The sequence below is a fragment of the Artibeus jamaicensis genome, unplaced genomic scaffold (genome assembly GCF_021234435.1).
Source record: "Artibeus jamaicensis isolate MK-2021 breed Jamaican fruit bat unplaced genomic scaffold, CSHL_Jam_final contig_354, whole genome shotgun sequence".
Classification (NCBI taxonomy): Eukaryota; Metazoa; Chordata; class Mammalia; order Chiroptera; family Phyllostomidae; genus Artibeus; species Artibeus jamaicensis.
This window is the reverse complement of record NW_026521803.1, coordinates 16,354,045-16,381,169: the sequence shown is the minus strand read 5'-3', so window position 1 is coordinate 16,381,169 and position 27,125 is coordinate 16,354,045. Positions and strand designations below refer to the sequence as shown.

Here is a 27,125-nt window from a genome sequence, read left to right as displayed (position 1 = left end):
CATATAATAAGGGCTTGGTGATGATGGACTCCTTGAATTTGATCTTATCTGAGAAGCACTTTATCTGTCCTTCCATTCTAAATGAAAACTTTGTTGGATAGAGTAATCTTGGTTGTAGGTCTTTGGTATTCATGACTTGGAATACCTTTTTCCAGCCCCTTCTTGCCTGTAAGGTCTCTTTTGAGAAATCCGCTGACAGTCTGATGGGAACTCCTTTGTAGGTGACTGTCCCCTTATCTCTGGCTACTTCTAGGATTGTCTCCTTAATTTTAATCTTGGCTAATGTAATGATGATGTGCCTTGGTGTGTTCCTTCTTGGGTCCAACTTCTTTGGGACTCTCTGAGCTTCTTGGATTTCCTGGAAGTCTATTTCCTTTGCCAGATTGGGGAAGTTCTCCTTTATTATTTGTTCAATAAGGTTTTCACTTGTGACTGTTCCTCTTCCCCTTCTGGTACCCCTATAATTCGGATGTTGGAACACTTAAAGATGTCCTGGAGGTTCCTAAGCCTCTCCTCATTTTTTTGAATTCTTGTTTCTTCATCCTTTTCTGTTTGGTCATTTTTTTCCTCTTTCTGGTCTACTCCTTTGATTTGAGTTCCAGTTTCCTTTCCATTACTATTGGTTTCCTGTGCATTTCCCTTCATTTCAATTACTTTAGCCTTCATATATTCCTCTAATTTGTGGCTAAAATCAACCATTTCTGTGAGCATCCTGATCACCAGTGTTTCGAACTGTGCATCTGAAAGTTTGGCTATTTCTTCATGGCTTAGATTTATCGACTCAGGGGCTCTGAGTTGTTCTTGAGCCATGTTTTGATCTGTTTGTGCCTGTTACGTATGAGGAGCGGAGCCTTAGGTGTTCACCAGGGTGGGGGCCACCCAGGTCACTGGTTTGTGATGCTGTATGTGGGGGCGGGGTCAGAGAGGGACAATGGTTGTCCCATCTGCCGCTTACCACCACTGGGGCATGCACGGTCTGTTTCATTGCTCGCTCCTTCACCGGTTTATCTGCGTGCGAACCTGTGACCGTGGTCAGCCCTCAGTGAGTCCACCCGCTTCTCCACACCTGGGATCCGCCTAAGGCTGCCTGCGTGCCTGGGTTGTGCGCCTGGGTCGGTCTGGTGGATTTTTTCTGCCCGACCCCGCTCTGCTGCTGGCTCTGCCCCTCTTACCGGTTTGGCTGACGGGTTTGTTGTTATCAGACTTCCGTATAGTTCAGTTTTCTGTGGTTTGGCTGCATTTTTGTTGCTAAAACTTTGTTGTTTTTAAACTTGGTTGTGTGAGGAGGCACAGTGCTTCCACCTACGCCTCCATCTTGGCGGAAGTTCTCTTTATGTTATTTCTAGTACCTAAGGCAATGCCTAGAATATGTATACAATAAATATTTCTTGAATGAAATAACAGTAGATTAAAAAAACAACATTCTTTTGTGACGTAAGTACACTATAGTTAAATTTGTATTTTTTTATCTTAGTGTTAAGTGGAGGGAATGAGTATACTATATGAGTAAATATTTTCTGAGTGCTTCTTAATCTATTTTGAATAATATTTTCATGATCAGATTGGTAGGTCAAATAATAATATATATAGTGACCAGTATTTGGTGTGGTATGAAAAAGACTTAATAGAGAAAGACATGGGATAGATTTTTTATAGGGAAAAGGTTAAAAGTGCATCATCAATCAGGATATTTCAGCAGCCTAATGAAATAGTCTTTTTAGTCATTATAATTTATAATATATTTTAACATATTTAAAATATTTAAATTGCATATTTAAGGATTTTCTTAAATATACTGAGAAAACTTAACTGGTGTGTTTTAAGTCACGAAGTTTGTTGGTTGTACTTGTATAGTTAGAAATATTTGTAGAATTATTGTTTTAAATGTTCATAATTTTTCTTCTTTTTATGTTACTAATTTTAATTCCAGCAAGATAAGTTAACCTGGTAATTTTAAGTTTAGAGTATTGTGGTTGTCTTTTCACATCAAAAGAATGTGAATTTCAAGGTACATATTTTGAATAGTTTTTGGCATAACATGCTTTCAAAGTTTTGGATTTTCTGGGAGAATGTGATGGAATTTGAACTATTTTCTTGTTACCAATAGGAAATTAATGTTGAAGTGTGAACAGCAGTGAACAAATACCAGAGTATCCCAAGTTTTTATATTACCATAGCCATTAGTTAATTGGATAACTTGAGTAAGTCACTTATTCATTCTTGGTTTCATTCTTTGGAAACCAGAGAATTTGGCTCCATTGTTTCTCAGAGGTGTCTCTGAGACCTGAAATCCTGTGATTCTGTTTTACAGATAGGTCTTTAACATTTTTGTTACTCATGTAACAAATATTTATGATTCCTACTACATTCTTTGAATTGAGATATAAAGATGAATAAGACCTGTCGTATGAGTCTGTAATCTGGTGGGGGAGACAAACATGTAAATCAACAGTCATAGTACGTTCTTATCTACAATACCTTTTAATCACAATACATTGTAATAGGGATACGGCATATCCAATATGCCAAAGTGCTGAGGGGATAAAGAGAGGGATTAACTATCATATTTTAAAAATAAATTAAAAAGTTTATGCTGCAGATATCTTTCTAACTTCCAAAGCTCATAATACCTTTTATTTTTAAAACATTTAATTTATTGAAATGATACATGCACATAGACATAATGCTAAAAAGACTCTAAAGAGAAAACAGCAATGATCTGTGCCCTGTGCCCCTGCCCCACCAATTCTTTTAGTGATTTCCTGATACTTATTTTATGCTTCTAAGTAATATTTTTGTATGGATATCTATGGCTTGATCAGTTTTAAATTTATTCTTTTCTTTTTTTAATTGATGAAGATTTAGCTTAATTATTCCTTTTCCTCCTTTCCCCATCTCTAATGTAGTTTTCATAATTTTTGGTTACTAGTCACTATTTTCAATATTATGATTAAATATTACTCACCTTTTATCACTGAGCCATGTATTGGGCTTTCAGTCCATTCTTACACAGCACTTGATTGATTGATTGATTCGTTGATTGATTGAGAAATAGGAAGGGAGAGAGAAAAAGAGGGAGATAAAGTGTGCTAGAGATATATCCACTGGTTGCCTCCCAAATGCCCCTAACTGGCTGGAGGCCCAGGGGAAATTTTAAGATTTTATTTATTTATTGTTAGAGGAGAAGGAGGGAGGAAGAGAGGGAGAGAAACATCAGTGTGGTTGTCTCTCGCATGCCCCTGACTGGGGACCCAGCCTGCAACCCAGGCATGTGCCCTGACTAGGAATTGAAACAGCAGTTCTTTGGTTTGCAGGTTGGCCTTCAGTCCACTGAGCCACACCAGCCAGGGCAATTTTCTGACCCCTCTATCAAAATCTTAATATTCACTGTCATTTGTTTTCAACTTCCCTTGCTCTCTTGATTTTTCTTTTTTTAGCATTATAGTTTTTGTTTCTTGTTGTGATATCTTAACTCTGAGGATATGAATAAATTGTTGTTTTTAAGTTTTTTATTTTGTGATTATTCTCTCATTAGTATTATTTTTCATCTTGTTTTACTCTCTTTTTTTATATTTGAAACTTACCTCAAATGCCTGATGAGCCCTTGCCGTTATTTTCTATTTCTAACTGAGGCACTAAAACCCTGCCTGTGCATAACAAAACTTGTCAGCTAGTGGTCTTCTGTATTGGGTAGTGAGACTGTGATATACAGTAGGCTTGAAGTTTGCCCAGTTTTTATAACTTACAGTTCTTTTACATGGGATCATTTTGTTTCTCCAGAGTAACTTTTTCAAATCTGCTGTCTGGCTGTCTGTGTACTAGAGGTGGACTTATTTTTTTTAAGCAGTGTATTAAAGTGGTTCGGCAGATAGTTTGTAGGAACAATGTGGTCATGATTTCTCACAACAATGTGAGAAATTATTTTATCCAGGTGTATTATATTTTCAGGCCTCTGCAACACCTCTACATGAGGAAGGAGTGAGTGCTATTTGTCTTTAAATGCAGGTGGAGGAACTACTACTATATTAGCTGAATCATTGTGGCAGATTTTAAAAGGATCCCATGTGGTTTGGGTAAACTACATACCAGAAGAAAACAGTTTCTTCAGCTTCTTTCCCTGCTAATTTAAGACATGTCTCTTCAGCTTTGTTGTTATGTTGGTCTTGAAGACTAGCAGTGTGATGTGCTGAAGCACTGAATTCATTTTAATAAAATTCCATTAGAACGATAATACTATTTGGAGATTTATGAGTGATTTTATTCATTTTAAGTAAGATAGTCTTTATATGTCTAGAAATACACTTCTAATTTTTGCCATAAATGTGAATCATTGTAATTTTTACCCAGTCTGTTTAAGAAATACATGTTAGGTGTTTACCTCATGAGACTAGTTTATCAGAGCCATGCTTCTTTCATCAGATCGGTCAGTTAAAGCTAGTGTTCCTTGGTGCAGTAATTGGAAAGATGCAGTGATGGAATTGCCGGAATCCTCGTTATGTATAGGCATTTTCTATGGTAGTCTCAGTTCGCCAGATTGTTCTCACTCTGCTCCTTCCCTGTTATCCTTTTTCTACTCAGCTACTACTTTTTTTGTATTCGTCCCAACTAACATGTCTCAATTTTCTAAAATAGGCAAACTGGCTTGTTCAATTTATGTTATCTGTCTTGTCATCTATTGTTTATTGTCTTTACTCTTGATTTACATTTTCTACTAAATCCAGGCGTTGTTTTTTAATATAATTTGGATTGCACTTTTAATAAGGAAGAAAGTTATTTATCCCCCTTTAAGTGTGTAGTATACTCTTTCTGATTGCTTTTATATTAATTGCTATTACTCTGTAAAATACCATGATATTTTGGAGCATAGTCATGTGTAACAGTATTTTAGAGGATTGTTTAAATATTCTTAAATATTTTTTTCTAAATTTTCATGTAAATAAAAAAGCATAAAGCACTCCTTAAAAAGCAACAGTTATTTAAAATGTGGTTAGTGCAATATAGGAACTTAGCATTTTTATTTTTCCAGTATCTTGAAGTATTTTGCCATTTTTTACCATCCTATGAATTATTTATTATCAGTTACTCTGAAGAAAGTGGAAGAAATGATGAAAATGCCTAGAAGGTAGGAGGATGATACAGTAGTGAAATAAGTCATCACTTTTGTATCATCCTTCAATTTCAAATTTGTGTTGTCCAAAGTTTATTGTGTTGTCTTTTTTTTCACACCAAAATTGAGGATTTTACTGATGACTTCTTAAGATTTTTATCCAAGAATAGTCTCTTTCTTCTAGTGCCTTTTTTTTGTTTTGATCTCTGTTCCTTCATACTAGTTGCTCTTCTAAAATTTTTGCTAATTCGTGGTTTTCTGCTTACAGGTTAAAATGGGGCAGAAAAAAAGAAGCATCTTGGAAGCATATTGAAAGTTTGGGCTTGTGTAGGTGATATTTTTCAACAGTGGTCTCCGAGCATTTAAGAAGTTAGTTATAAGACCGGAGATATCATATTTGTAGCCATTATCTTTATTTTCATTTTTTTCTTGAACACAGTTGAGAGTAGAGAACTTTTTAATTTTAGTCCCTGTTGGCAAAGAAAAGAAATCTGACAGTGGAAGATACAATTTGATGATTATTAGACAAATAAGATGAATGTAGTGAAACAATAGTATTCTAACCTAGCACTGTCCATTTGAAATATGTGAGCCGCTTATATAGTTTTTTTAAAAAGGTTTTGTTTATTTATTTTTTTAGAGAGTAGGGGAGGAAGCAAGAGAGGGAGAGAAATATCAGAGAGTGTGGTTGCCTCTCGTGCACCCGCTACTGGGGACCTATCCGGCAACCCAGGCATGTGCCCTGACTGGGAATTGAACCAGCGACCCTTTGGTTCTCATCCTGCGCTCAATCCACTGAGCTATACCAGCCAGGGCACTTATGTAGTTTTTAATATTCTCTAGTTACAATAAAAATACAAAGAAAGAGGTGAGATTAATATTAATACTATGTTTTATTCAACCCAGACTATACAAAATATCATTTCAACATGTAATCAATAGAAAATTACAGATTTTTTGTACTGTGTTTGAAATCTCCTGTGTATTTTACACCTAGATCACATCTCTATTCAGATAAGCCACATTTCAGGTGCCTGCTAGTGGCTACCTACCTATTCTATTGGACAGCCTAGCTCTAGTGATGAAATTGATCATGTACAGAGATTTTACCTTATGAGTCTTCAGATGACAATATCTAATCCAGATTTCCCAAACTCAAAAATTAATAACTGAGCAATGTATTTCTAAGGACAAAAAATAAACAGTATTTTCATCTAGCTAGTCAGTAATTTAACAGGAGGGATTTCACATAATATTATAAGAGTAGAACCTAGACCACTTGATTTTGTTAAATGACATGTAACAGTATTCTTTCATCTTTTATGGTGATTTTTTAACAAAATTTGCTTGATACAGTTTGTGAGTGACAAATGCTGAAGGCAGGCATGTGTATGAAAATGATTGGAAAGAATAAAATGATGTAGAAATAAAAAAATTCATTGGATTCAATATACTATTTGCTATTAAGTTTAAAAATATGAAAATGTTTTTTAGTGTTGGAGCAAATAAGATGGCATTTTTTTCTTCAGCAAAATTATAAGCCATCAAATTTTCCAAAATGATGTACCTTGACTATGCAAGTACAAGAAGAACCAGAAGTAATGATAAGCTAGAATTTATTAGCTTATCAAATGTATTCAAATATGGAATCAGTAGTCACACAGTGGATGTGTTCCAGGTCCGTTCATGACAGTTGGACTTGCATCAGTGGTCAGTTAGTTGCATTCAAAGAATGTTGCCAAATTAAGTCATATACCTTTAAAACCAAGAAAATATGGAATACAATTGGAGTTGGCTATGTTTAAATTCTTACTAAATTTTTTTAAAGTTTTTTTTACCGTTCCTTTATTATTATATCTTTAGGTAATTGTAAATTGAAATAAAAATAAAATATCAAGGGCCAGTTAGATTCAGATGGTTAAATGACAATGACTAATTTTTCCCCCTGATATGTTGTGGGTTCAAAGGCATATAGTTTGAGAAGAGGACAGTTTATTTTTTAAAATTTTCCACCTGTGGTGTCTGAGAAATCTAAAAATTGGGCATATGTAATCATGACTGTCTTTGGAATACTTTGATTTTTGCTGATTCTTCTGAAAACACTTGATTAGAAGTAGTCCCCTTAAAAACAGTCACTATGGGTGTTGTTAAAATTTGTTAGTATTTCTTACTTCTTCCTATTATCTAAGATCTTTTATGACTTGCAAACTGTTAAATTTTATGAATTTTGATTTTAGTTTGTTGTGGCTCTTGTTTTCTAAGATTCTCTGTATTAAACCATATTTTCTGATAATCCCAGAATTTAGTCTCAGATATTTTTTAGTTTGAGTCTGTACATTTATCTAAGTAATATATGTTTACTTATTTAATTCCTTTCCTTTACTTGGATGTTTTAATACAGGGTGAGGCAAATGTAGGTTTTCAGTTGTTCATATGGAAAAAAATAAAATAATAATATAAGCATACATTTTTGCATACTCACAACTGTAAACCTACTTTTGCCCCACTCTATTAGTTTTGGTATATCTACTATTTATCTAAAGTTGCATTGTAATAAGTACCAACATTATTTGTAATATGTTGATTTTTTTAGTCTGTGATTTTCTGGCACTTTGAGCTTTTGTGAATGATTAGGAAGGGAAAATATGATTTACAGGTGATGTTTAGAGTATTCGGTCTCTTTCACCTGAAGATTTGGGGTTACTAAGTATTTTAGCTTCAGTAGGATGAGGACCAGAGTTGGTCTAGATTTAGCACACTGCTGTTACCCTTGTTAGATATTTATTGGGAACATTAATAAGTTGTGTACCAAATTACTGGCACTAAGAAGGGAAGAAAAAAGGGGGGTTGCAGGATAGAGCTTTATTGTGGGGGAGTTTTGTCCAGCAGAGTCCCCTGGCCATTGTGGATGAAAATAAGTCTAGCAAGACACGATCTGCTTGGGGAGGAAAGGTGGCTGATCTCTCGAAGAAGGGCCAGGAGCCTGTTCCTCAGTGGGCTTTTACTGGATTCAGTTTGCTCAGGAATACAGGTAAAGTTCAATCTTTGTCAGGTAGTAAGGATCAAACAGTAGATAACATTCAGAGAACTATGAGGGTTTATTCTGAGTCAGGGTCAGATAGCTAAAGGGCTATAAAACTTTGGGAGGCAAACTCCTTTCATGCCTGGACCCTTATCAGACAACTGAGGACATTCTTAGCAAAGCAGGTTTCACAGGATTTTATGTATTCTTTCTTAGGCCCGATGGCTCAAGGAACTGCCTGTTCCTGCCCAGGGCCACACCCACCTCCAGCATTGTTTCAGGCTTAATTCAGGCAGGGGAAGTAAGGCAGCCAAGAAATTAGGAGACTTCTTGCAGACAGAATGAGGACTCAGGCTATTTTAAAGCAGAGGAGTGAGCATCCATCACCTCCTTTTTCTATAACACCCCCCCCTCCAAGTCCTTCCCTGAGGGCCCCTTTGAAGGGGCTTTGAAGACAGACCATGTCTGTCTTCAATCATCCCTCCCTTGAGGAATCTTTCCTGTCATTGGCTAACCAGTCATCCTCCTGGGGTCAGGCAGAGTGAAGAAAGAGTGGTCAGAGGCAGTGCCCCTGCCAGGGAGATAAGCTTTGTCTCCCTAGGGGCTTATGGTTCCAAGGTCCTTTACTCAGCCTTAGCCATGGGGGTGGGGGTTTCAGCTTCTGAAACCAGGCAGGGTGGTTCCCCACACGTTTTTTGGCCATTAGCTGCCTTCCTTACCCTTCTTTACCAAGACAGCATACAAGACATTCTGTGTAGTGACTGGTAGGACACGCGGTTGCTGTTTCAATCCCAAAGAAAGAAGGTATAGAAATGGAAAGGGATATGGGCGAAATACTGATTTCATCCCAGAAGTACAAGAGATTCCTAAAGGGAGAGAATTGTCACTAAGTGTTGAAACCTTTTGTTAATATAAAACATTTAAAGACTACTATTTTTCCACTTTCTGTAAGAGTGTCATTTGAAAAAAAAATGGAAGGATGCTCTTGATTTATTGGCTTGTAAAATAAGTGAAGAAGGACTTTCTTTTTTCAGTTGTTGTTCAAGTACGTTTGTCTCCATTTCCCCCTCAGCAGTTCCCCCCCTTCCCACCCTTGATCCTACTCCCTTTTGGCTTTGTCCATGTGTCCTTCATACGTATTCTCCTTGACAACCTTCCTTCTCTTTCTTTTCACCCTCTTCCCTTCCCTCTGGTTACTGTCAATTTGTTCTTTATTTCAATATCTCTGGTTATATTTTGCTTGCTTGTTTGATTTGTTGATTAAGTTCCATTTATAGGTTAGATTGTGGTATTTGTTTTTCACTTCCTGGCTTATTTCACTTAGCATAAGGCTCTTCAGATCTATCCATACTGTCACGAAGGGTAGGAGTTCATTCTGTTGTGTAGTATTTTATTGTGTAAATGTACCACAGTTTTTTGATCTCCTTGTTTACCGATGAGCAATTAGGCTGCTTCCAACACCTGCCTATTGTAAATTGTGCTGCTATGAACGTTGAGGTGCATAGGTTCTTTTGGATTGGTGTTTCAGGATTCTTAGGGTATAATCCCAGCAGTGGAATTACCAGGTCAAAATGCAGTTCCATTTTTAGTTTTCTGAGGAAATTTTATACTATTTTCTTAATTAGCCCCTTAAGAAAATAAGAGGCTAAAGGAAAAAGTTACCATGCTAACCTTAATGTGACCAGCCCGAAAGATAAAACCCACTTCTGCCATATATATTTTGAAATTTTTTCTTTGTTCCTCATGTTCTTGAGTATCCAATTAAGAATATGGTACAGTGTCTTGTACCAGTATTTAGAAATTATTTCAAATTATGAACACATACATGGGTGTATACCTGCCTGTTCTTTTTTATTTAATCTTTAATTATGTGGACATTTTTATAGTTCCAAAGTCAAAACTGTAAAACAAATTACATTCAGTGAGGTACAGCTTCTATCAATGCCCCTCACCCCCTTTCTCCTCTCTAATTAGATTTGTCCTTCTATTACTTTCATGACAATGTAATCAAATATTACCTGTGTGGTTCTTTTCTTCCCTTTCTTACACAAAAATGCATACTTTTCTGTCGTGTCTTTTTTTTTTTTTCCCTTAACAGTATATTTCAGATAGCTCTTTGTTGTAGTATCTAGAGATTTTTCTCCTTTCTCTTACAATTGTATAGTACATCCACTTAATGAATGTCCTCTCTTGGTGGACATAATGGTTTTCTAGTCTTTTATTTCAGATAGTTTTGCAGCAAATAGCTATTTTGGAAGATCTAATTTGTTTATTCAGAACTCTCCAGCATACCATGAAACAAATCCCTATCCTTTCTTTTCTTGTCATTGGTACTAAATGAAAATATACATTAATTTTTTAGGTTAATTTTCACAGATTGGGGGGAATATGTATTTGTTGATTGGTAAGAAAATTGATTTTTGCATGGTAGGTAACAGATGATTGGTAAGAAAATTGATTTTTGCATGGTAGGTAACAGACTAGTCTGTGTCATTTATTCTTAAATTTTTGCCACTTTTCATATAGATTGTAATATTTCTGGATATGTTTTTCTTCTATAGGAATAAACATGAAATTGTTATACTCATAGCCCTTCTAAACAATATATGGGTTATTCTTGTAAGGCATTTGTTGTAAAATTTTGTGTGTATATGGTGCCAGGTTAAATATGCTATTTGGTCAAACTGAATACCTTTCTTTTCTATAACCTTCCCAGTCATTTAATGTAATATTATAATATAAACAGAAAATCTATTTGCCATGTTTAGTGATTAATATGAAAACAGAAAATACAGTAAGACTTGGTAATCAGCATAAGTAGCTAGGAATGGAATGTCCTTTTATAGTAAAACTGTGATTTAGATAATATGCTTAAACCTAGTGAAATGACTAAGTTTAAGTTCAAATTTAAAATGTTAGAATGATTGTAATGTAAAAATCATTAGTATGATTTTACATATTATGGAGGGAGAGATTTAAAGAAATGTGTAATATACACATGTATAGAAAGTGAAAACACACATCTTTACATTTTGATTATAAGTTAAGCATGCTTTGAAATTCCATTTAAAGAGGTTTTGTTACTATCATACTCAAATCAAATTGTAGAGTAGTGTTTGTCAGCCTTGCCACTATTGACATTGAGCCAAATAATTCTTTTGGGGGGGGGGGGGGGGCGTCTTGTTCTGTTTACTGAAGGACGTTTTGTATCATTCCTAACCTCTTTGCCTCGGTGCCAGTAGCACACACTCTCCCCTACTTGTGACAACCCACAGTATCTCCAGACACTGCCGAGTGTTTCCTGGGGGTAAAAATCGCTGTCATGGGAGAACCAGTGAACTGAAATAATATCATTTATGGAAAGGAGCTACTTGCGTCAACATGACTGGTGGCAGGGACACAAAACTTAAGTTTGAAAATCTTTTTACTCATGTAGGTAGTATTTAAAGCATTAATAGGTAAGTTGTGGGATTATTGTGTAGGTTTGGGAATAAATCAGTTTTATTTTGCAAATGTAGGTACTCATGTGTGAATATATTTGTGTATATGGCTTTATATACATAACACATCATAATATGTGTATATTAAAGCACAGGTGAAAATACTTCTTTATATCTTTAAGAACAAGTTAAAAATGCTTATTTATTGCTAGAAATTACTATCTTATGTCTTTAAGAATTATGGACTTGAAATTTTGTCTGTTGTGAACTGAGTCTATTGAGAAATTTGAACTGTTTTATATATGGTTGATTTTAGCTACTACTCCGTGGTTTGAGTCTTACAGAGAGACCTTCCTCCAGTCAATGCCAGCATCAGATCATGAATTTCTGAACCACTATTTAGCATGTATCCTTTGATGTTTGCGTTCTCTTAAAATCAAATGTTTGGGAAGTTACTAATTTTAGAAATAGTTATACGAAGGCAAAACTGTTGAAAGGATATAAAGAAGGGAGAAAATTTTTTAAGTTGATGATTCTTCAGGTTTTCATTATTGTTTTTTGTCAAGTGGCATCTGAGATACAGTATTTTTTATTATAAAATAAGAATATTGAGGGCTTGCTTATTTATTTTTTTAATCCTCCAACTCAAGTAGTTTATACTTAGTAAGTTTTTAGCCATTTTAGAAAGAGAAAATAAAGACTGCCGGTGTTAACTCCTTATGATGATTGCCTCAAAATTAATTGCTGTTGTAAAAGCTCATATTTAAAAACAGTTTTCTAGTGTTTCAGTAACCTGTTTTATAGCTGTTAACCTCTTTTGATGGTTAATTTATAAACACAGGAGAAGGAAAGGAGAAAGAGAAGGAGAGACAGACATGTGCCCTGACTGGGATTCGAACCAGCGACCTTCTGGTTCACAGGCCCATGCTCAACCAACTGAGCTACACTAGCCTGGGGCAGTTAATGGGTTTTTTTAAATGAGGTTACAAAGAAAAGAGGTAGGATAGGGTATGAAATTACAGGGAAATGGAATGGAGGGGAGCAAAAATTAGCAGAATTATTCAGTATGTTGATAGCTGTACAATTTTGGTGTTGTCCATTTTTATTTCCTCGGACTTCCATATTGATATGTAAATAACCTAAGAACTCAACAAAAAATCTGAACAAGTTTTAGAACCTTGAATTACTTAGAAGTGCTGGAGAAATTATCTTGTGCTTGCTGTGAAAACCTGTGAAATCAGAAAATTTTTTTTTAATTTATTTATCTTTAGAGGGGAAGAGAAGGAGAAAGGGAGAGAAACATCAATGTATGGTTGCCCTTTGCGCATCCCCTGCTGGGAACTGGCCTGCAGGGAACTGGCCTGCAACCCAGGCATGTGCCCTGACTGGGAATCAAACCTCGATTGTCTGGTTCACAGGCCCGAGCTCAATCCACTGAGCTATACCAGCCAGGGCTGAAATCAGAAATTTTTTAGCTCAGAAAATGTCTTCCTAAGTTTATTTTAACAGGATAATTTTATCATCGAGTGATAAGTGGTTATTACCTTAATAATACGGTTTACAAGGTATGTTGGTAGCATCGTCTGGTGAAGCTGATCCCGTGGAACAGTTTTCAAAGTTGTCACAAGAGCAGCATCGAATTCAGCACAATAGTGACTATACCTACCCCAAGTGGTTTATACCAAATACACTTAAATATTACGTACTTTTACATGATGTAAGCACAGGAGATGAACAGAGGTAAGCTTTCCATTTTCATTAAGAACATTTTTTAATGAAGTGATTTAACTTTAATTTGGGCATGTAAATTTTAGATACACTTTTCATCTAAGAAAGTAAAATTTTATTTAAGTATTTTATTTTTTTATTTTTAGAGATTGTAGAAGGTAGGGAGGGAGAGAGGGAAACACTGAATGCTTGCCTTTCACACGCCCCCAACTGGGGACCCCAGCCCAGGCATGTGCCCTGACTGGTAACTGAACAAGCGAACTTTTGGCTCTCAGGCCAGCACTCAGGCCGCTGAGCCACACCAGCCAGAGCAGAAAGTAAAAACTTGCTAATGAAATATTTAACTGTATCTTTTATTTCAGAGTTATATTCAGCAGCTGAGTCATTTCATTAGAAATGCTACATTAGATTTCAAATACTTACCCAAACTTTTCTTTCACTATAAATCTCTTTTAGTACAATCTTTGTACAAAGGTGCTTGCCATTGTACACCTATAGGTCTAAGGTGTTATTTCTTGCTTTATATACGATTATTTCTTAGTTTTTCACTTTTCCCAGTTTTCCTCCTAACTTTTCACTTCCTAGCTGTTGCTTAAAGCCTTAAAGGCACTTTGGTTTTCACTCTTCCCTCTTTTGTCACTTTATATTTTAGCCTTGATGTTTTCTACAGCCTCAAAAACATGCAAACATTTATGTTCTCTTTAATATTCTTCATTAATAATTTGTTGTAGTTCTTTTTGGGTATGTGAATAACTTACTTAAAAAGTAAGTTCTTGTAAAACAAGGCAGTATTAAAGCAATTTTACTCCAAAATGCTTTAGAGTTTACTTTGACTTTTGGGTCAAGATGTGTATCAAATTAATCTTCTGTTTTACAGTTTTCTGATGTCTCAGTGACATAATATTTAGTTAAATAACTCTTGCCCTTGTTTTGAGCACAAACCATCTTTTTAATAAAATTTCCTCTGTGAAGCCAAAGGATTATTTTGAGGATTACTAATCTTTAGTAATCTTTGCAATCATAAACAGTCTGTAGCCTGTAGAATAACAAATAAAAATAATTTGAACTAGCTATTAAGATTAGTTTAATCAGTTTGAATATGTTATGTATCTTCTAAGATAGTTAATTAGTAATTCAAGTATTAGGTCAGTGATTCATATGTTTAGCAGTATCATTGGTAAATAAGAAGTTTAGCTTATTGTACTTGAGTATATATATATATATATATATGCATATATACTCATCTGTGTTTATACAAATAGGTAACTGTTTTACTTATTGAGCCTTCATTTTATAGCATGTAATATGATTTAATTGTGTGTAAGGCTTGTTATTTGTAGTATTAGCAATCTGAATATAAGATTTTACAGGTTTTTCTTTTTGTACTAGATTGCTGATTGATTTAAAAAGTACCTATTTAAACTAGATTAGCCCTGAGTACCAAAATTGCATTTTCTATTACAATGTACTGTTTGCTTCTTAGGCTGTTTTGAATCTGATAAATTGGAATTATGTTACTTCCCACCAACTAGAAACTTCAGTTAACTTAAAGAACAGAAATTAAAATGCTTTTAGTTACCCATATAACTCATGGGTATTAACTGTTACAGATTTTGCAAGAAAAATGGATGGATTTTGTGTAATAAATACTGTGGCTGTTCTTCTTGAGTTTTCTCTTTTCTTCCATACTGTGTTTCTATAGAGGAAGCTAAATGAAGGGTAAAATGGCAGCGAAAAATGTTTTCTAAGTTTTGGGGTGCTACACTTTTTTATTTGAGTGCTTATGTTTTTTGAAAAATGTCTCTTCTTGAAGACAGAATTTCCCAGTCATATTTCCTGAAATCCTCACAGTTCAAAGAGTTACTGATTTATGTTTGCAGCTACTCTTTGAAAATTTGTAGTTCACAGTAGCACAGGGAAGACTCAGCGATGGTTTGCTGCAAAGAAACTGAGTTTCTTTACTGTGTATTCCCCATACTAGTGTGACCACCAGAACTCTTTGAATAACATAGGAATAGCTTGCAAAATTTTATTCCATGAAACACACTTTGGAAACTCTGCTTTATCCAAGCTAGCTAAATTTCAGTTAAGATCATAATCTTTGTTTTCATTTTAAAGTTATTCTAATTTTCTGTTCTGTCTTTTGGGGGATAATTTTTGCATTATTTTTATATTGGTATCTTTTATTGCCTAAGGTCTGCCCCCTATTTACTGCACACTTTTTTTTTTTTATTTTTAAATTTAGAGCTGAATCCATTTATGAAGAAATGAAACAGAAATATGGAACTCAGGGTTGCTATTTACTTAAAATTAATTCTCGAACGTCGAATCGAGCATCAGATGAACAGATACCAGATCCTTGGAGTCAGTATCTTCAGAAAAATAGTATTCAAAACCAGGTATATGTAAAAAACAACAATGAAGCAAACCACAAAAGCTGTATGACATAATGTTATCACTGTAGAATTGTTTATGTCTTGTTTTAACTAGTAGAATCAATAATATTTTGGAATTTGGCTGGTTTTCATACATTACCATGTGCGCTCTTAAATCAGTGGTTCAAAAGCTGTTTTTAACTAATGATCCTTATAGGTACTCCTTTTAGCTATATAATATCAGTGTTAATGGATCTTTTTTCTTAAAAGATGAAAAGTGAATTAATTACACTTAGGATTGAATTCAATTGGCTAGACATATAGAGGATAGTATTTTTGACTTGTACATTTCATTCATTATGAAAGCTTGCGGTCAATTCTTTGTTATTCACATGCTCTGGGGTTGTCTTCTTTCTTTTTCAACATGCTGTTCTTATGGCTACGTTTTAGAGCTCTCATACCTTGTTAGGTAGGTAGGCTTTTTTCCGGAACTGTGGGGGAGCTCCATCTACATAGCCCCATCTACATAGCCCCCCACCCCATCCACCATGGGTGAGAGAGAGTAAGTCTATGAAGACATGATCTGCTTGGGGAGGAAAGGTGGCTGATCTCTCAAAGAAGGGCCAGGAGCCTGTTCCTCAGTGGGCTTTTACTGGATTCAGTTTGCTCAGGAATACAGGTAAAGTTCAATCTTTGTCAGGTAGTAAGGATCAAACAGTAGATAACATTCAGAGAACTATGAGGGTTTATTCTGAGTCAGGGTCAGATAGCTAAAGGGCTATAAAACTTTGGGAGACAAATTCCTTTCATGCCTGGACCCTTATCAGACAACTGAGGACATTCTTAGCAAAGCAGGTTTCACAGGATTTTATGTATTCTTTCTTAGGCCCGAACTGCCTGTTCCTGCCCAGGGCCACACCCACCTCCAGCATTGTTTCAGGCTTAATTCAGGCAGGGAAAGTAAGGCAGCCAAGAAATTAGACTTCTTGCAGACAGAATGAGGACTCAGGCTATTTTAAAGCAGAGGAGTGAGCATCCATCACCTCCTTTTTCTATAACCCCCCCCAAGTCCTTCCCTGAGGGCCCCTTTGAAGGGGCTTTGAAGGCAGACCATGCCTGTCTTCAATCATCCCTCCCTTGAGGAATCTTTCCTGTCATTGGCTAACCAGTCATCCTCCTGGGGTCAGGCAGAGTGAAGAAAGAGTGGTCAGAGGCGGTGCCCCTGCCAGGGAGATAAGCTTTGTCTCCCTAGGGGCTTATGGTTCCAAGGTCCTTTACTCAGCCTTAGCCATGGGGGTTTCAGCTTCTGAAACCAGGGAGGGTGGTTCCTAACGCCTAACTTTCCTCTGATTTCTTTTCCTTCTGGATTTTCAGGAAGTTTTATGTCTTCCTAATTTATTTTCTTAATCTAGAGTTCTAGACTAATGTTAACTATTGTCCGTTGACTGAAATGGGTTGGTGTATGGTTTCATACTGTTAAACTTTTAAGATAGCATTGTGTGCTACCTACTAGTAGTCAAATGACAAGTTCCTATGATTAGTTCAGATAATCAAGAGTCGATTTTTCTTTTTAGAGGTAGCATTTCTTAAGTAATTGGAAAATAATATTTATTTTTGATACATTTAAACCATATTATGTATCTTTATGTGATATTTTAAAATATATCAATTATAATGTAGTTTATGTCACTTTTGATGTTCTGTAAATATTTAGTAGTCTCTTTGCCTTATTTTTCTATTTTATGTATCAGCAGAGCATATATAGTGTTCTACCACCATTTTAATATTGAGATGATTGCTGACCTTTAAGGTAATGCAAGGGGAAAATGAGGAAAAAAGCAGCAGTTTGTGAAGGGGCTCTGTTTTTAAAATGGTCCTTCAGGACCACGCTCAGCATAGGAATAGTATTGAAATGCTCAGTTCAGAGCCCCACTATCTTAAGGTTGGGAAGGGCAGTGTCAGTCAGATTGTTCAGTTCCAGAACATTGAACAGAAGACCGGAGATATCAGCAATTCTATAGCTTATAACCCAAAAGCCCAACATTGGAGGCTACTTGAAAGGTTATCAAATCCAACTGCTATTTTAAAATGGTTTAATTTCCTTTGAACCTATGAATGACCTCATCTAGTGACAGTACATACTACCTTCTCAGGTGACACTTCCCATGTTTGAACAGCTTCGAGGATCAACTAAAAATTTTCTCCCTTAGTTTGTACTCATTAGTCCTGTGAGGACTGTATCAATTTTCTGTTAAGACAACTTTTAAAATATAGGAGGATAGTACTCATGTCTCCTTTTATTTTTTTCCAGGCTAAAGATACTCAATTTTTTCAAAAAAATTTTAAATGATGGCTTCAGACCATTTCTTGTCATGATCACTTCCCTGTTATTAAGTTCTAGTTTATATATTTCCCTTAAGGTATGCCACTTGGAATAATACCTCATACTTACAGTCTCATGGACAACTCTGGGTATTTTTACTTTTCTTTGTTGACTGAGAAATCAATGCTTTTGTACAAATAAACATTGCATTGGATATTTTTCCAAAACATTTTGATATATTCAGTATGCACTCTAGCATATTAACACTGGCTGCATGACCAGGAGATTCCATACCATCTTTCTTTTTTTACCCCTGGGTTGACTCTAGTAGTCCATCTCTCTTGCTGTTATTCCTTACTTGGACACGTGTACAAATATTCATAATTGGCATGTATCTGTGACATGTGAACAGATTTAACTGAGCTAGAGATAATTTGAATTCAGAAGAATTAGAGTAGGTTCAGCGTGAAAGGGAATTTAAGATTACAGTAGGTATGGACTAGAGTGCTAGTAAAAGATAGATGGCAAATGTTAAGAAATGGGAGATCGGAAGAAAAGAGACTTGTTGAAGCAAATAAATGAGATGGACAGTTAGCAGAGCAACCATACTTGTTGATGGATTTAGTGTTATCTTAAACATGATTGAATATAAGTGCTTAATGCCTTTTATTTTGTTTTGATAGGAATCATATGAAGATGGCCCTTGTACTGTAACTTCAAATAAGAATTCCGATAGTAACTTGCTTTCATTGGATGGATTAGATAATGAAGTCAAAGGTCTTGATATATTTTCTTTATATTTCGCTTTTGATTGAAAATATGCACTGTTGTGAAAGCATGCTAAACTTTATAGAATAAAGATGGGAGAAATTTTCATAATAAAAAGATAATGAAGTTAGCTTTATTTGACACTTAAAATTTGTTTTGTATGAGTAATACACTTACAAATTCTTTTGTACTAATCAGGGGAAGATAGGATGTGCAGCATGATTATTTCCAAAATTCACATGATTTTATTTTTGTATTTTAAATTATGGTTTCAGTAGTCGGGGTAGCTTTAAAATTTTTTATTTTAATTTTTCCGATTGCTTATTTGTGCTATTTGCAAGTAATTCTTTATATTTAAAATTGTTTTTGATTTGTGTACATGAATTTTAAAATTTGTTATGTATAACAAGTATTAACCCAAGGTCTATAGTTTTTTTTTAAAGATTTTTAGTTTTTAGACAAAGGGGAAGGGCGGGAGAAAGGGAGGGGGAGAAGCCTTACTGTGTGGTTGCTCTCACTCTCCCCTTACTGGGGACTTGGCTGGCAACCCAGGCATGTGCCCTGTTTGGGAGTGGAACCTGTGACCCTTTTGTTTGCAGACTGGTGCTCAGTCTACTGAGTCACACCAGCCAGTGCCCAAGACCTGTAATTTTAAAGGGGAAAAGATTAATGTTATTGTATCATAGACATCTGTGATACAGATATACAGAAAAATACAGGATTCCAACATTCTTTTTTCCTTTAGTAGTAATACTGTCGCATTCTGAGAATGAAAGAAAGATCTGTTTTTCAGTAGATGGCTTACCAAATAACTTTAGAGCTCACCCACTTCAGTTGGACCCATCCGGTGACCCTTCGAACACCATCGATGGCTCGGATCGTGTAAAGGCTGCTTCTTCATTACATGACACAAAGAAACCTAATACTGGAATAATTCATGGTGCATGTTTAACCCTCACTGATCATGATAGAATTCGGCAGTTTATACAAGAATTCACATTTCGGGGCCTTTTGCCACATATAGAGAAAACAATTCGGCAATTAAATGATCAGGTAAGATTTAATTTTTTAGATTAGTATTTTAAAAATTTCAGTGAGTAGTAAACTTGAGAATATAGTAGTGTAAGTTATTTCAAGTGTTTTAAAAAGATTAGACCAGTGTTAGAAATGACTAACATTACTATATCGAATGAAATTCTATTAAATCTTAAATAAGGCTTATTCATTTTCACTGGGAATTTTGCCAACACATTGGAAAGTTTTTGTAAAAAAAAATGTTGGTAAAATGAGCATTTGCTCACTATTAAAGCCTTTCACTTAGAACTTTTTTATGTAAAAGAAAAATATTAAATTCTCACATTTTTCAACATCTCATTTTTTAGCTAATATCAAGAAAAGGTTTGAGTCGCTCTCTATTTTCTGCAACTAAAAAGTGGTTTAGTGGCAGTAAAGTTCCAGAGAAGAGCATTAATGAGCTGAAAAATACATCTGGATTGCTGTGAGTGAAATATCCTTTCTTTTTACTGTGCTTAACTCTGACTAGTGTTTGACTCTTTGACATCCTGTAAAAAATGACTATTCACTTTCTTACTTTCATATTGGTCACAACTCAGGCAGATAAGAACAGTGACTATAGGTCAATTATGTTAATTAAAATAATTTTTTAGATTAATTTGCTGTTCAAAAAAAAACCCCAGAAAAGTCACTTTACTTAGTTCTGTTCCCTTATTTGTAAAGAGATGAAGGTAGATTAGGTATTCATTAATGACTCTTCTATTATAAATTTGTGGTTTTGTGATTTTAAGATAGCCTATATTTAGAAAATTTTCTTTAATATAAAATCTTCATTTAAGGAAAAGTAAAAGTTACTCATTTTGTTTTTCTTCGTTATGTATAAAACTGGAATTAACCATTTACTTCATAATTTGACCATAGAGAAAATGCTTGCCTGTTGTTGAGAAGTTCTCAGTATAGGTATATAAATTATATAAATAAAGATATAACTGTATTTTTCCAGATATCTTTTGAGACAGCTCCTTGGAGGTAGAATTTTTGTAAAACAGGACAGTTTTCCTCATGTTCTGGGCAGTTAAGCAGCTGTTGAACATTTTATAATGTGTAATGGTGTAGGGCTTATAAATGACAAATTCCTTTCTTAACTTATGCTGTGTTTATAGGTATCCACCGGAAGCACCGGAGCTTCAGATCAGGAAAATGGCTGACTTATGTTTCTTGGTGCAGCATTATGATCTGGCTTACAGTTGTTATCATACTGCAAAGAAGGATTTTCTTAATGATCAAGCAATGCTTTATGCAGCTGGTGCCTTGGTCGGTATTCTATATATTATAATTTATTTCTGCTACTATAACATGATGTAGAAATTTCTCTTTATGAACTGTACTCAGCAAGCACACAATGCTTTATAGGTTTTGAATTAGGTTAGCTGAATTGATAGATTTTCCTCACACTAGTGCATTTAAGCATGGTAATGTATGAGGGTTGATTTCTTAGTTTTGGTTAGTACCTTCTAATTTTTGTGTTTTCAAAATTTAATTTGAATTTCAGTTACTATATTAAAAATGTAAAGTTTTTTTTAGAAGATGCTTTTAGACTTCTTGAAAAGTCTTGGTTATATTTTTCAATCCGATCATTTATTTTACATTTTTATTTATTTATTTATTTTTAGAGAGAGGGTAAGGAAAGGAGAAAGAGAGAGAAACATCAGTGTGCCAGAGAAACCATTGGTTGCCTCTCACATGTCCCCAGCTGGGGACTTGGACTGCAACCTTGGCATGTTTCCCACCCAGAATTGAACTGGTGACCTTTTAGTTCACGGGCCAGTGCTCAGTCCAGTGAGCCACACCAGCCAGGCTTGAAGTTTTTTAAACTTGTTTGAAATATTTTGTTTTTTCCTGATGTAAGACTATGTATTGGTTAAGAAAATGTACTATGGTGTAAGACAGACTGTTCTCTTATGCAGGTTACTTAATATTTCTGAGTTTCAGTTTTCTAGTCTGTTAAATGTGAATCCTAATGGCATAGGATTAGAGAAGATATAAAGCATGTAAGGTGCTTGGCTAACCATCTTGTAAATAATAAACTATCGGTAAGAGTTGGCTGTGTTAGTTTTTGTAATTGATGTGTAAACAGAATTCTCTCAGCTTCTTGATAATCTTTTAGTACTTTGAAAAGTTGTAAATATATGTATAATCTGCTTTCTGTGCTTAGAAAAAGTAAAACTAGCACTGTAATGTTTTACTTAGTCTTCATTAAAACATGTAAACTTATAAACAGAAGTATGAAGGACAAAATGTGAGAACTCCAAATACTCCATTGAATGGTTGTATAGGTATTTGCTTGATTGCTCTGTTTGCATTTTTTAATACTGTGTGTATATATACAACTAAAATGGGTAACTTAAAAACATGAAGCTAAAATAGCAAAATTATATGACTTTTATTTCTATATTTTCAATGAAAAAGTCAACTAACTTAAAAAATGTTTTTAAACTTTTTCTCTTATTGTTGAAATATGGTTGTGAACTAACTGTTTAACTGTCTTGTTCAGGAATGGAAAATATACTGTGTTCAAGTGTTTGAAAAATTATATGAACTATCCTTGTTTTTTAGACATTGGTCTTTTACTATAGTTATCAAATATAAGATAATATGAAGTCACACATACATATTTATTTCATTAATACCTTATAACATAAGTGTACCTCTACAATTATTAAATTTTATACAATGCACCTGCAAATGGAATGTTTGTATATAGATCAAATCTTCTAAAAGTATAGCAAAAAAGTTTCTGTGATTTTATAGCACTTAGGCTTTTTCATTTTTATCTACAATATGATAAATGCTGCATTTAAGTCATTTAGATGAAGATATTAGTAGCAGCTCTATGAGAGAGAATAGTTTAGCACCGGAAAATAAGGACGTATCTGTTATAATATGCACATGAGAAAATCCTTTTAGTCTGTAATGGCTGCCCTAAAATAGTAGGCCTTGGGGGAAAAATAACATCTCTGTCTTTATAACCAGAATACAAACAAAAACATAAATAGTAAATATGTATTTTTTGTGCAGTATAGGGCAGGGCAAAAGTAGGTTTACAGTTGTGAGTACATAAAACACAATTTATTCTTTTATTATTCATTAATTATTGTATTTGTTCCACACAAACAACTCTAAACACACTTTTGCCTCACCCTGTGTAGTATACTATATAATCAATATATCTGATATTTTTATGCAATATAGAACCATATGTAAATTTATTATGTATTTTAAAATATGAACTAGTTAAGAAAGTGTTTCAGCTGTAGAATATTTTGTTACAAGTACCACACAAATTTCATTAGGTTCAATAAATTTTGGAGCGCACACTGCAGGGTGCTGAGGACACAGAGGTACTTGGAAACTCAGGGTTCAGGTTAACGGCTTTAAAGAGATCCCAATTTTTAGATAATTAAAGTATTTTTGTATTTTTTTGCATGTGTGTTTTAAAAAATTTTGCAGAGAAATACATTTATTCATCCTAAGAGTAGATTGTCATTCAGTTTTTTTCTCTTTATGAAGATTTCATTTAGTTGTAGTCAAATTTTCATTAAAACTTGGTTTGTATGAGAGTGCAAGTATGGACATAGGATATTTTACTAAGAAAACCAAATCTGTATTTTAATCTTCTTTTCTAAGTCTTTTATCTTTTAGTACCATTGCAAATTCTTTGAATATTTAACTAAAGTTACAGACTTTGGCAAGAAAATGGGTTTTGAAGACGAAATAAAAAGACCTAGAAAATTGACAGTAATATAAGTCTAAGAAATGGTTTTTGTGTCTTTTGCTATAGTACAGGGTATAAACTAGAGTGTGAAAATAATTGAAAATGTATATAGTGCAAGCTGTTGTGAACTTTGTTTTCATATTTTGATATCGACAACTGGAAAGAGATGCATTTCAGTTTGTCTGTGTGCTGCTATCATTGGTCTGTTCTCTACTCACTGAGGAATGGGAAATAATAGGGAGGAGGTGGTAGCAGAAATCTCAAGCCAGACTCACTTGGTAGCTGTATGTGCCCTAACGCCACGTGTTCACTAGGTGGTCTTGAAAATCTCATTTACATCCTGAATGACAGACTTTGGAGTTTGACTAGAGCATTTACAAATTAAAAGAATATTAATGTATTTTAAGTCTGTACGTAGTATACATGTACATCTATAAAAAAAAATCCCATCAGATTTCATTGCATTTTTTAGGTTTTGTGAATGGAAAGCCACAAGAATATTTCTCTCTTTTTGAAGTGGTATAAGTAATATGTTTTCCTTTAGGAAATGGCAGCGGTGTCAGCATTTCTTCAGCCCGGCGCGCCTAGGCCCTACCCCGCACATTACATGGATACAGCGATCCAGACGTACAGGGATATCTGCAAGTAGGTGACTAGAAAATTTATGTTCTTTCCACTCAGAAGTAAATTTGGCATTTATATTGTTACTGGATATAAATGGTTCTTTGTTTTCTTACAAGCTCCCAAATCAAGTTAATATAGTCAGAGACAAAATGAGGTAATTTTTTAAAACTAGTGTTTCACTACATTCTCCTTTCCTACTTTGTTTGGATATGTGGTTAGGAATTTCTTATATTAATGTTGAGACTCCATGTTATATTGAAGGTGATTTGTAGTGTGGGAACATCTAACCTTAACACTGTTAAGCCAGGAGTTAGTCATTTTGAACTGTCATTTCTAAATAGACAAAATACAAACAGTTAAATAATAGTCCAGACGAGAAAATGAGAAGTGTTTTGTACATATAGTGAGTTCTGTTAGAACCCATTACCTATAATGGGACTATGAACTGGTCCAGAAGTCAGGAAGTTTCACGGGATGTTTGGAGAGTAGACCTTGAAAGAGAGATGGTTGGGATTTTATAGGCATAAGGCCATTCAGAACCTGTGATTGGAAAGGATAATAATGGTTGGATGCAGCCTTACTAGAGAAAGAGAATAGAGGCTAGGTTGGGGGTTTGAGAATATGAAAAGTGTTGAGTGGTAAATTTGGAACGATGGTTTGAAAGAAATCACTGTGGGGAGCATTAACACTCTTATTATTTTTAAAAGCTGTACTTAAGAGTTATAGTAGTAAATGGAGAGTGACTGAATATTAAATACAGTACAGTCTCTTTTTTTAAGATTTCATTTATTTATTTTTAGAGAGAGGGGAAGGGAGGGAGAGAAAGATAGAGACATCAGTGTGTGTTTGCCTCTCATGTGGCCCCCCCACTGGGGACCTGGCCCGCAACCCAGGCATGTGCCTTGAATGGGAATCGAACTGGCAACCCTTTGATTTGCAGCCAGTGCTCAATCCACTGAGCTACACCAGTCAGGGCTACAGTACAGTCTGGACATAATAAAAGTTGCTTTTCAGGAAGATTAATCTGACTTTTCTATGTAGCATGCATGGGTTGGAAGATGAGTTGCAATTTTGTCCTTTATAATGTCCAAATGTAAGTAGTATTAGTCATGATGTTATGTTTACGGCACAACACTAATAACAATAATTAACATTTATTGAGTGTTCAGTGTTTGCCACTATGCCAAAGTAATTTACATGCTCATTTAATTTTAAGCCTACAAAATGGTGCGTACTACTATTTTTTTTTTTTTTAGATTTTATTTATTTTTTTAGGGAAGACAAGGGAGGGAGAAAGAGAAGGAGAGAAACATCAGTGTGTGGTTGCCTCTCATGTGCCCCGTACGGGGAGCCTGGCCTGCAATCCAGGCATGTGCCCTGACTGGGAATACACAGAGCATTTGGAGAGAGGCACATGGAATGATGCAAGAGAAAAAGGATAATACCTTATGACCCAGACAGCCCAAACAGCCTGGGCAATCCAGTCTAGGCCTCTTGTCCGCAACAGACCATATTTATGTCAAATATACACTTACTGTTATGCATTTACCTAATAATCTTCATTTTAAGTTACCATAATTGGTAGGATGTACCATGAATTTAATAGATATTTTGAAATAACTAGAAACACTACCTTAATTATATATGTCACTTTTAAGAAGCTCTCTGTTTGAGAAATATTAAGATGTAAATAAATTTTCTTAAAATACAGGATTATAATATTACTTTTGTAACGCCCTCTTATTCAGATGCCAGGTTCCACTTTTTAACTGATAGAGGTCCTATTTATTCTGTGCTTTTAGATAGGGGTTATGTCATAGACACTCTGGAATCCTCAGCATTTCCACTGTCACGCAAATGATTTTTTAAAATGTCACATGAATTAACAAATTATTGAAGTCCTGGACTTGGTAGCCTTGTGACTTAATAACTGACCACATGGGGAAATGGGTGCAGAATCAAACATAAATACCATATTTTGCTGTGTATAATGTGTAGTTTTTTTCCCCAAATCTTTGAGGGAAAAATAAGGGTGCACATTATACATGGGCAATACCTGAAATACTTTGTTCTTGTGTTTGTAATTATTTGTTACATAAAATTTCTTGTACCCTAATATGTTAAAAATAAATGCTAAAATTCATTTATAATACAAAAACACATATCTAAAAATAAATAAATAAATTAATTAATTAATTTAAAAATTAAAACAAAAGTTTTTTTTCTGAAAGTTTGGGCCAAAAACATGAGTGCACATCAATACACAGCAAAATACAGTAAGTGGAATGATAATGTTAAGATGTACAACTGAGGCATATTTGAGCATATTATATGTGAGTAGGAGTTAGTCTTTTGTGTTCGTTAATACATTCTTAGTTAATTCATAAATAATAACTAAGAAAAACTGTTTTGTGGAAAATTTATGGCAGGATCTACAGTAATTTTTATAATTTTTGAAATTAGTAAATTCTGTTTTAAAAATATTACTCTTCAGAATGACCTTCAAGTTAGTAATTTTTGCTTGTAATTTTAAGAGCAAGGGGTGTTTTTATGTAAGGATTAGAAAGTAAAAAGAAAAACTTTGCTGCTATTTCACAAAAAAAGGGTTCCATCTTTAATTTCACAGTAAGATTATTTTCATTTATATTTATTCTTTTCAAGAATGAATAATCCAGCTGTAGATTATTGATGGTAGTAGTCCACTGAGAAAAATCAAGATTGTGTTTTCACAAAGATTTTGCTCAGGAATCAATCAGGTGATACTGGCCCCATGCTATCTATAATTGAAACTCTCGGTGGTAACTACCGGAGGAAAAAAAGTCTTTCTACAAAAGAAAAAAATATTTTCACAAACTAGCCAGTAAAATGAAACACACATAACCAAGAGTTCTCTTATTCTTTTTTTTATTGTCGTTCAAGTACAGTTTTCTGCCTTCGTCCCCCACCCCT

At 34.6% G+C, this 27,125-nt stretch overlaps 1 protein-coding gene across 2 annotated transcripts in view; it reads left to right on the top strand.

The window, feature by feature from the left end:
• TRAPPC8 (trafficking protein particle complex subunit 8) overlaps positions 1 to 27,125 on the top strand; it is a 91,536-nt gene that overhangs the window by 6,914 nt on the left and 57,497 nt on the right. The window contains exons 3-10 of one of the 2 annotated variants that reach the window (XM_037165634.2): positions 11,886 to 11,975; positions 13,135 to 13,309; positions 15,543 to 15,696; positions 18,679 to 18,772; positions 19,557 to 19,816; positions 20,146 to 20,261; positions 20,941 to 21,091; positions 24,097 to 24,197. In XM_037165634.2, coding sequence (XP_037021529.2) covers positions 11,886 to 11,975; positions 13,135 to 13,309; positions 15,543 to 15,696; positions 18,679 to 18,772; positions 19,557 to 19,816; positions 20,146 to 20,261; positions 20,941 to 21,091; positions 24,097 to 24,197 — 1,141 coding nt within the window. The remainder of the gene's footprint in view (positions 1 to 11,885; positions 11,976 to 13,134; positions 13,310 to 15,542; positions 15,697 to 18,678; positions 18,773 to 19,556; positions 19,817 to 20,145; positions 20,262 to 20,940; positions 21,092 to 24,096; positions 24,198 to 27,125) is intronic. The other variant, XM_037165635.2, reaches the window with a different exon arrangement.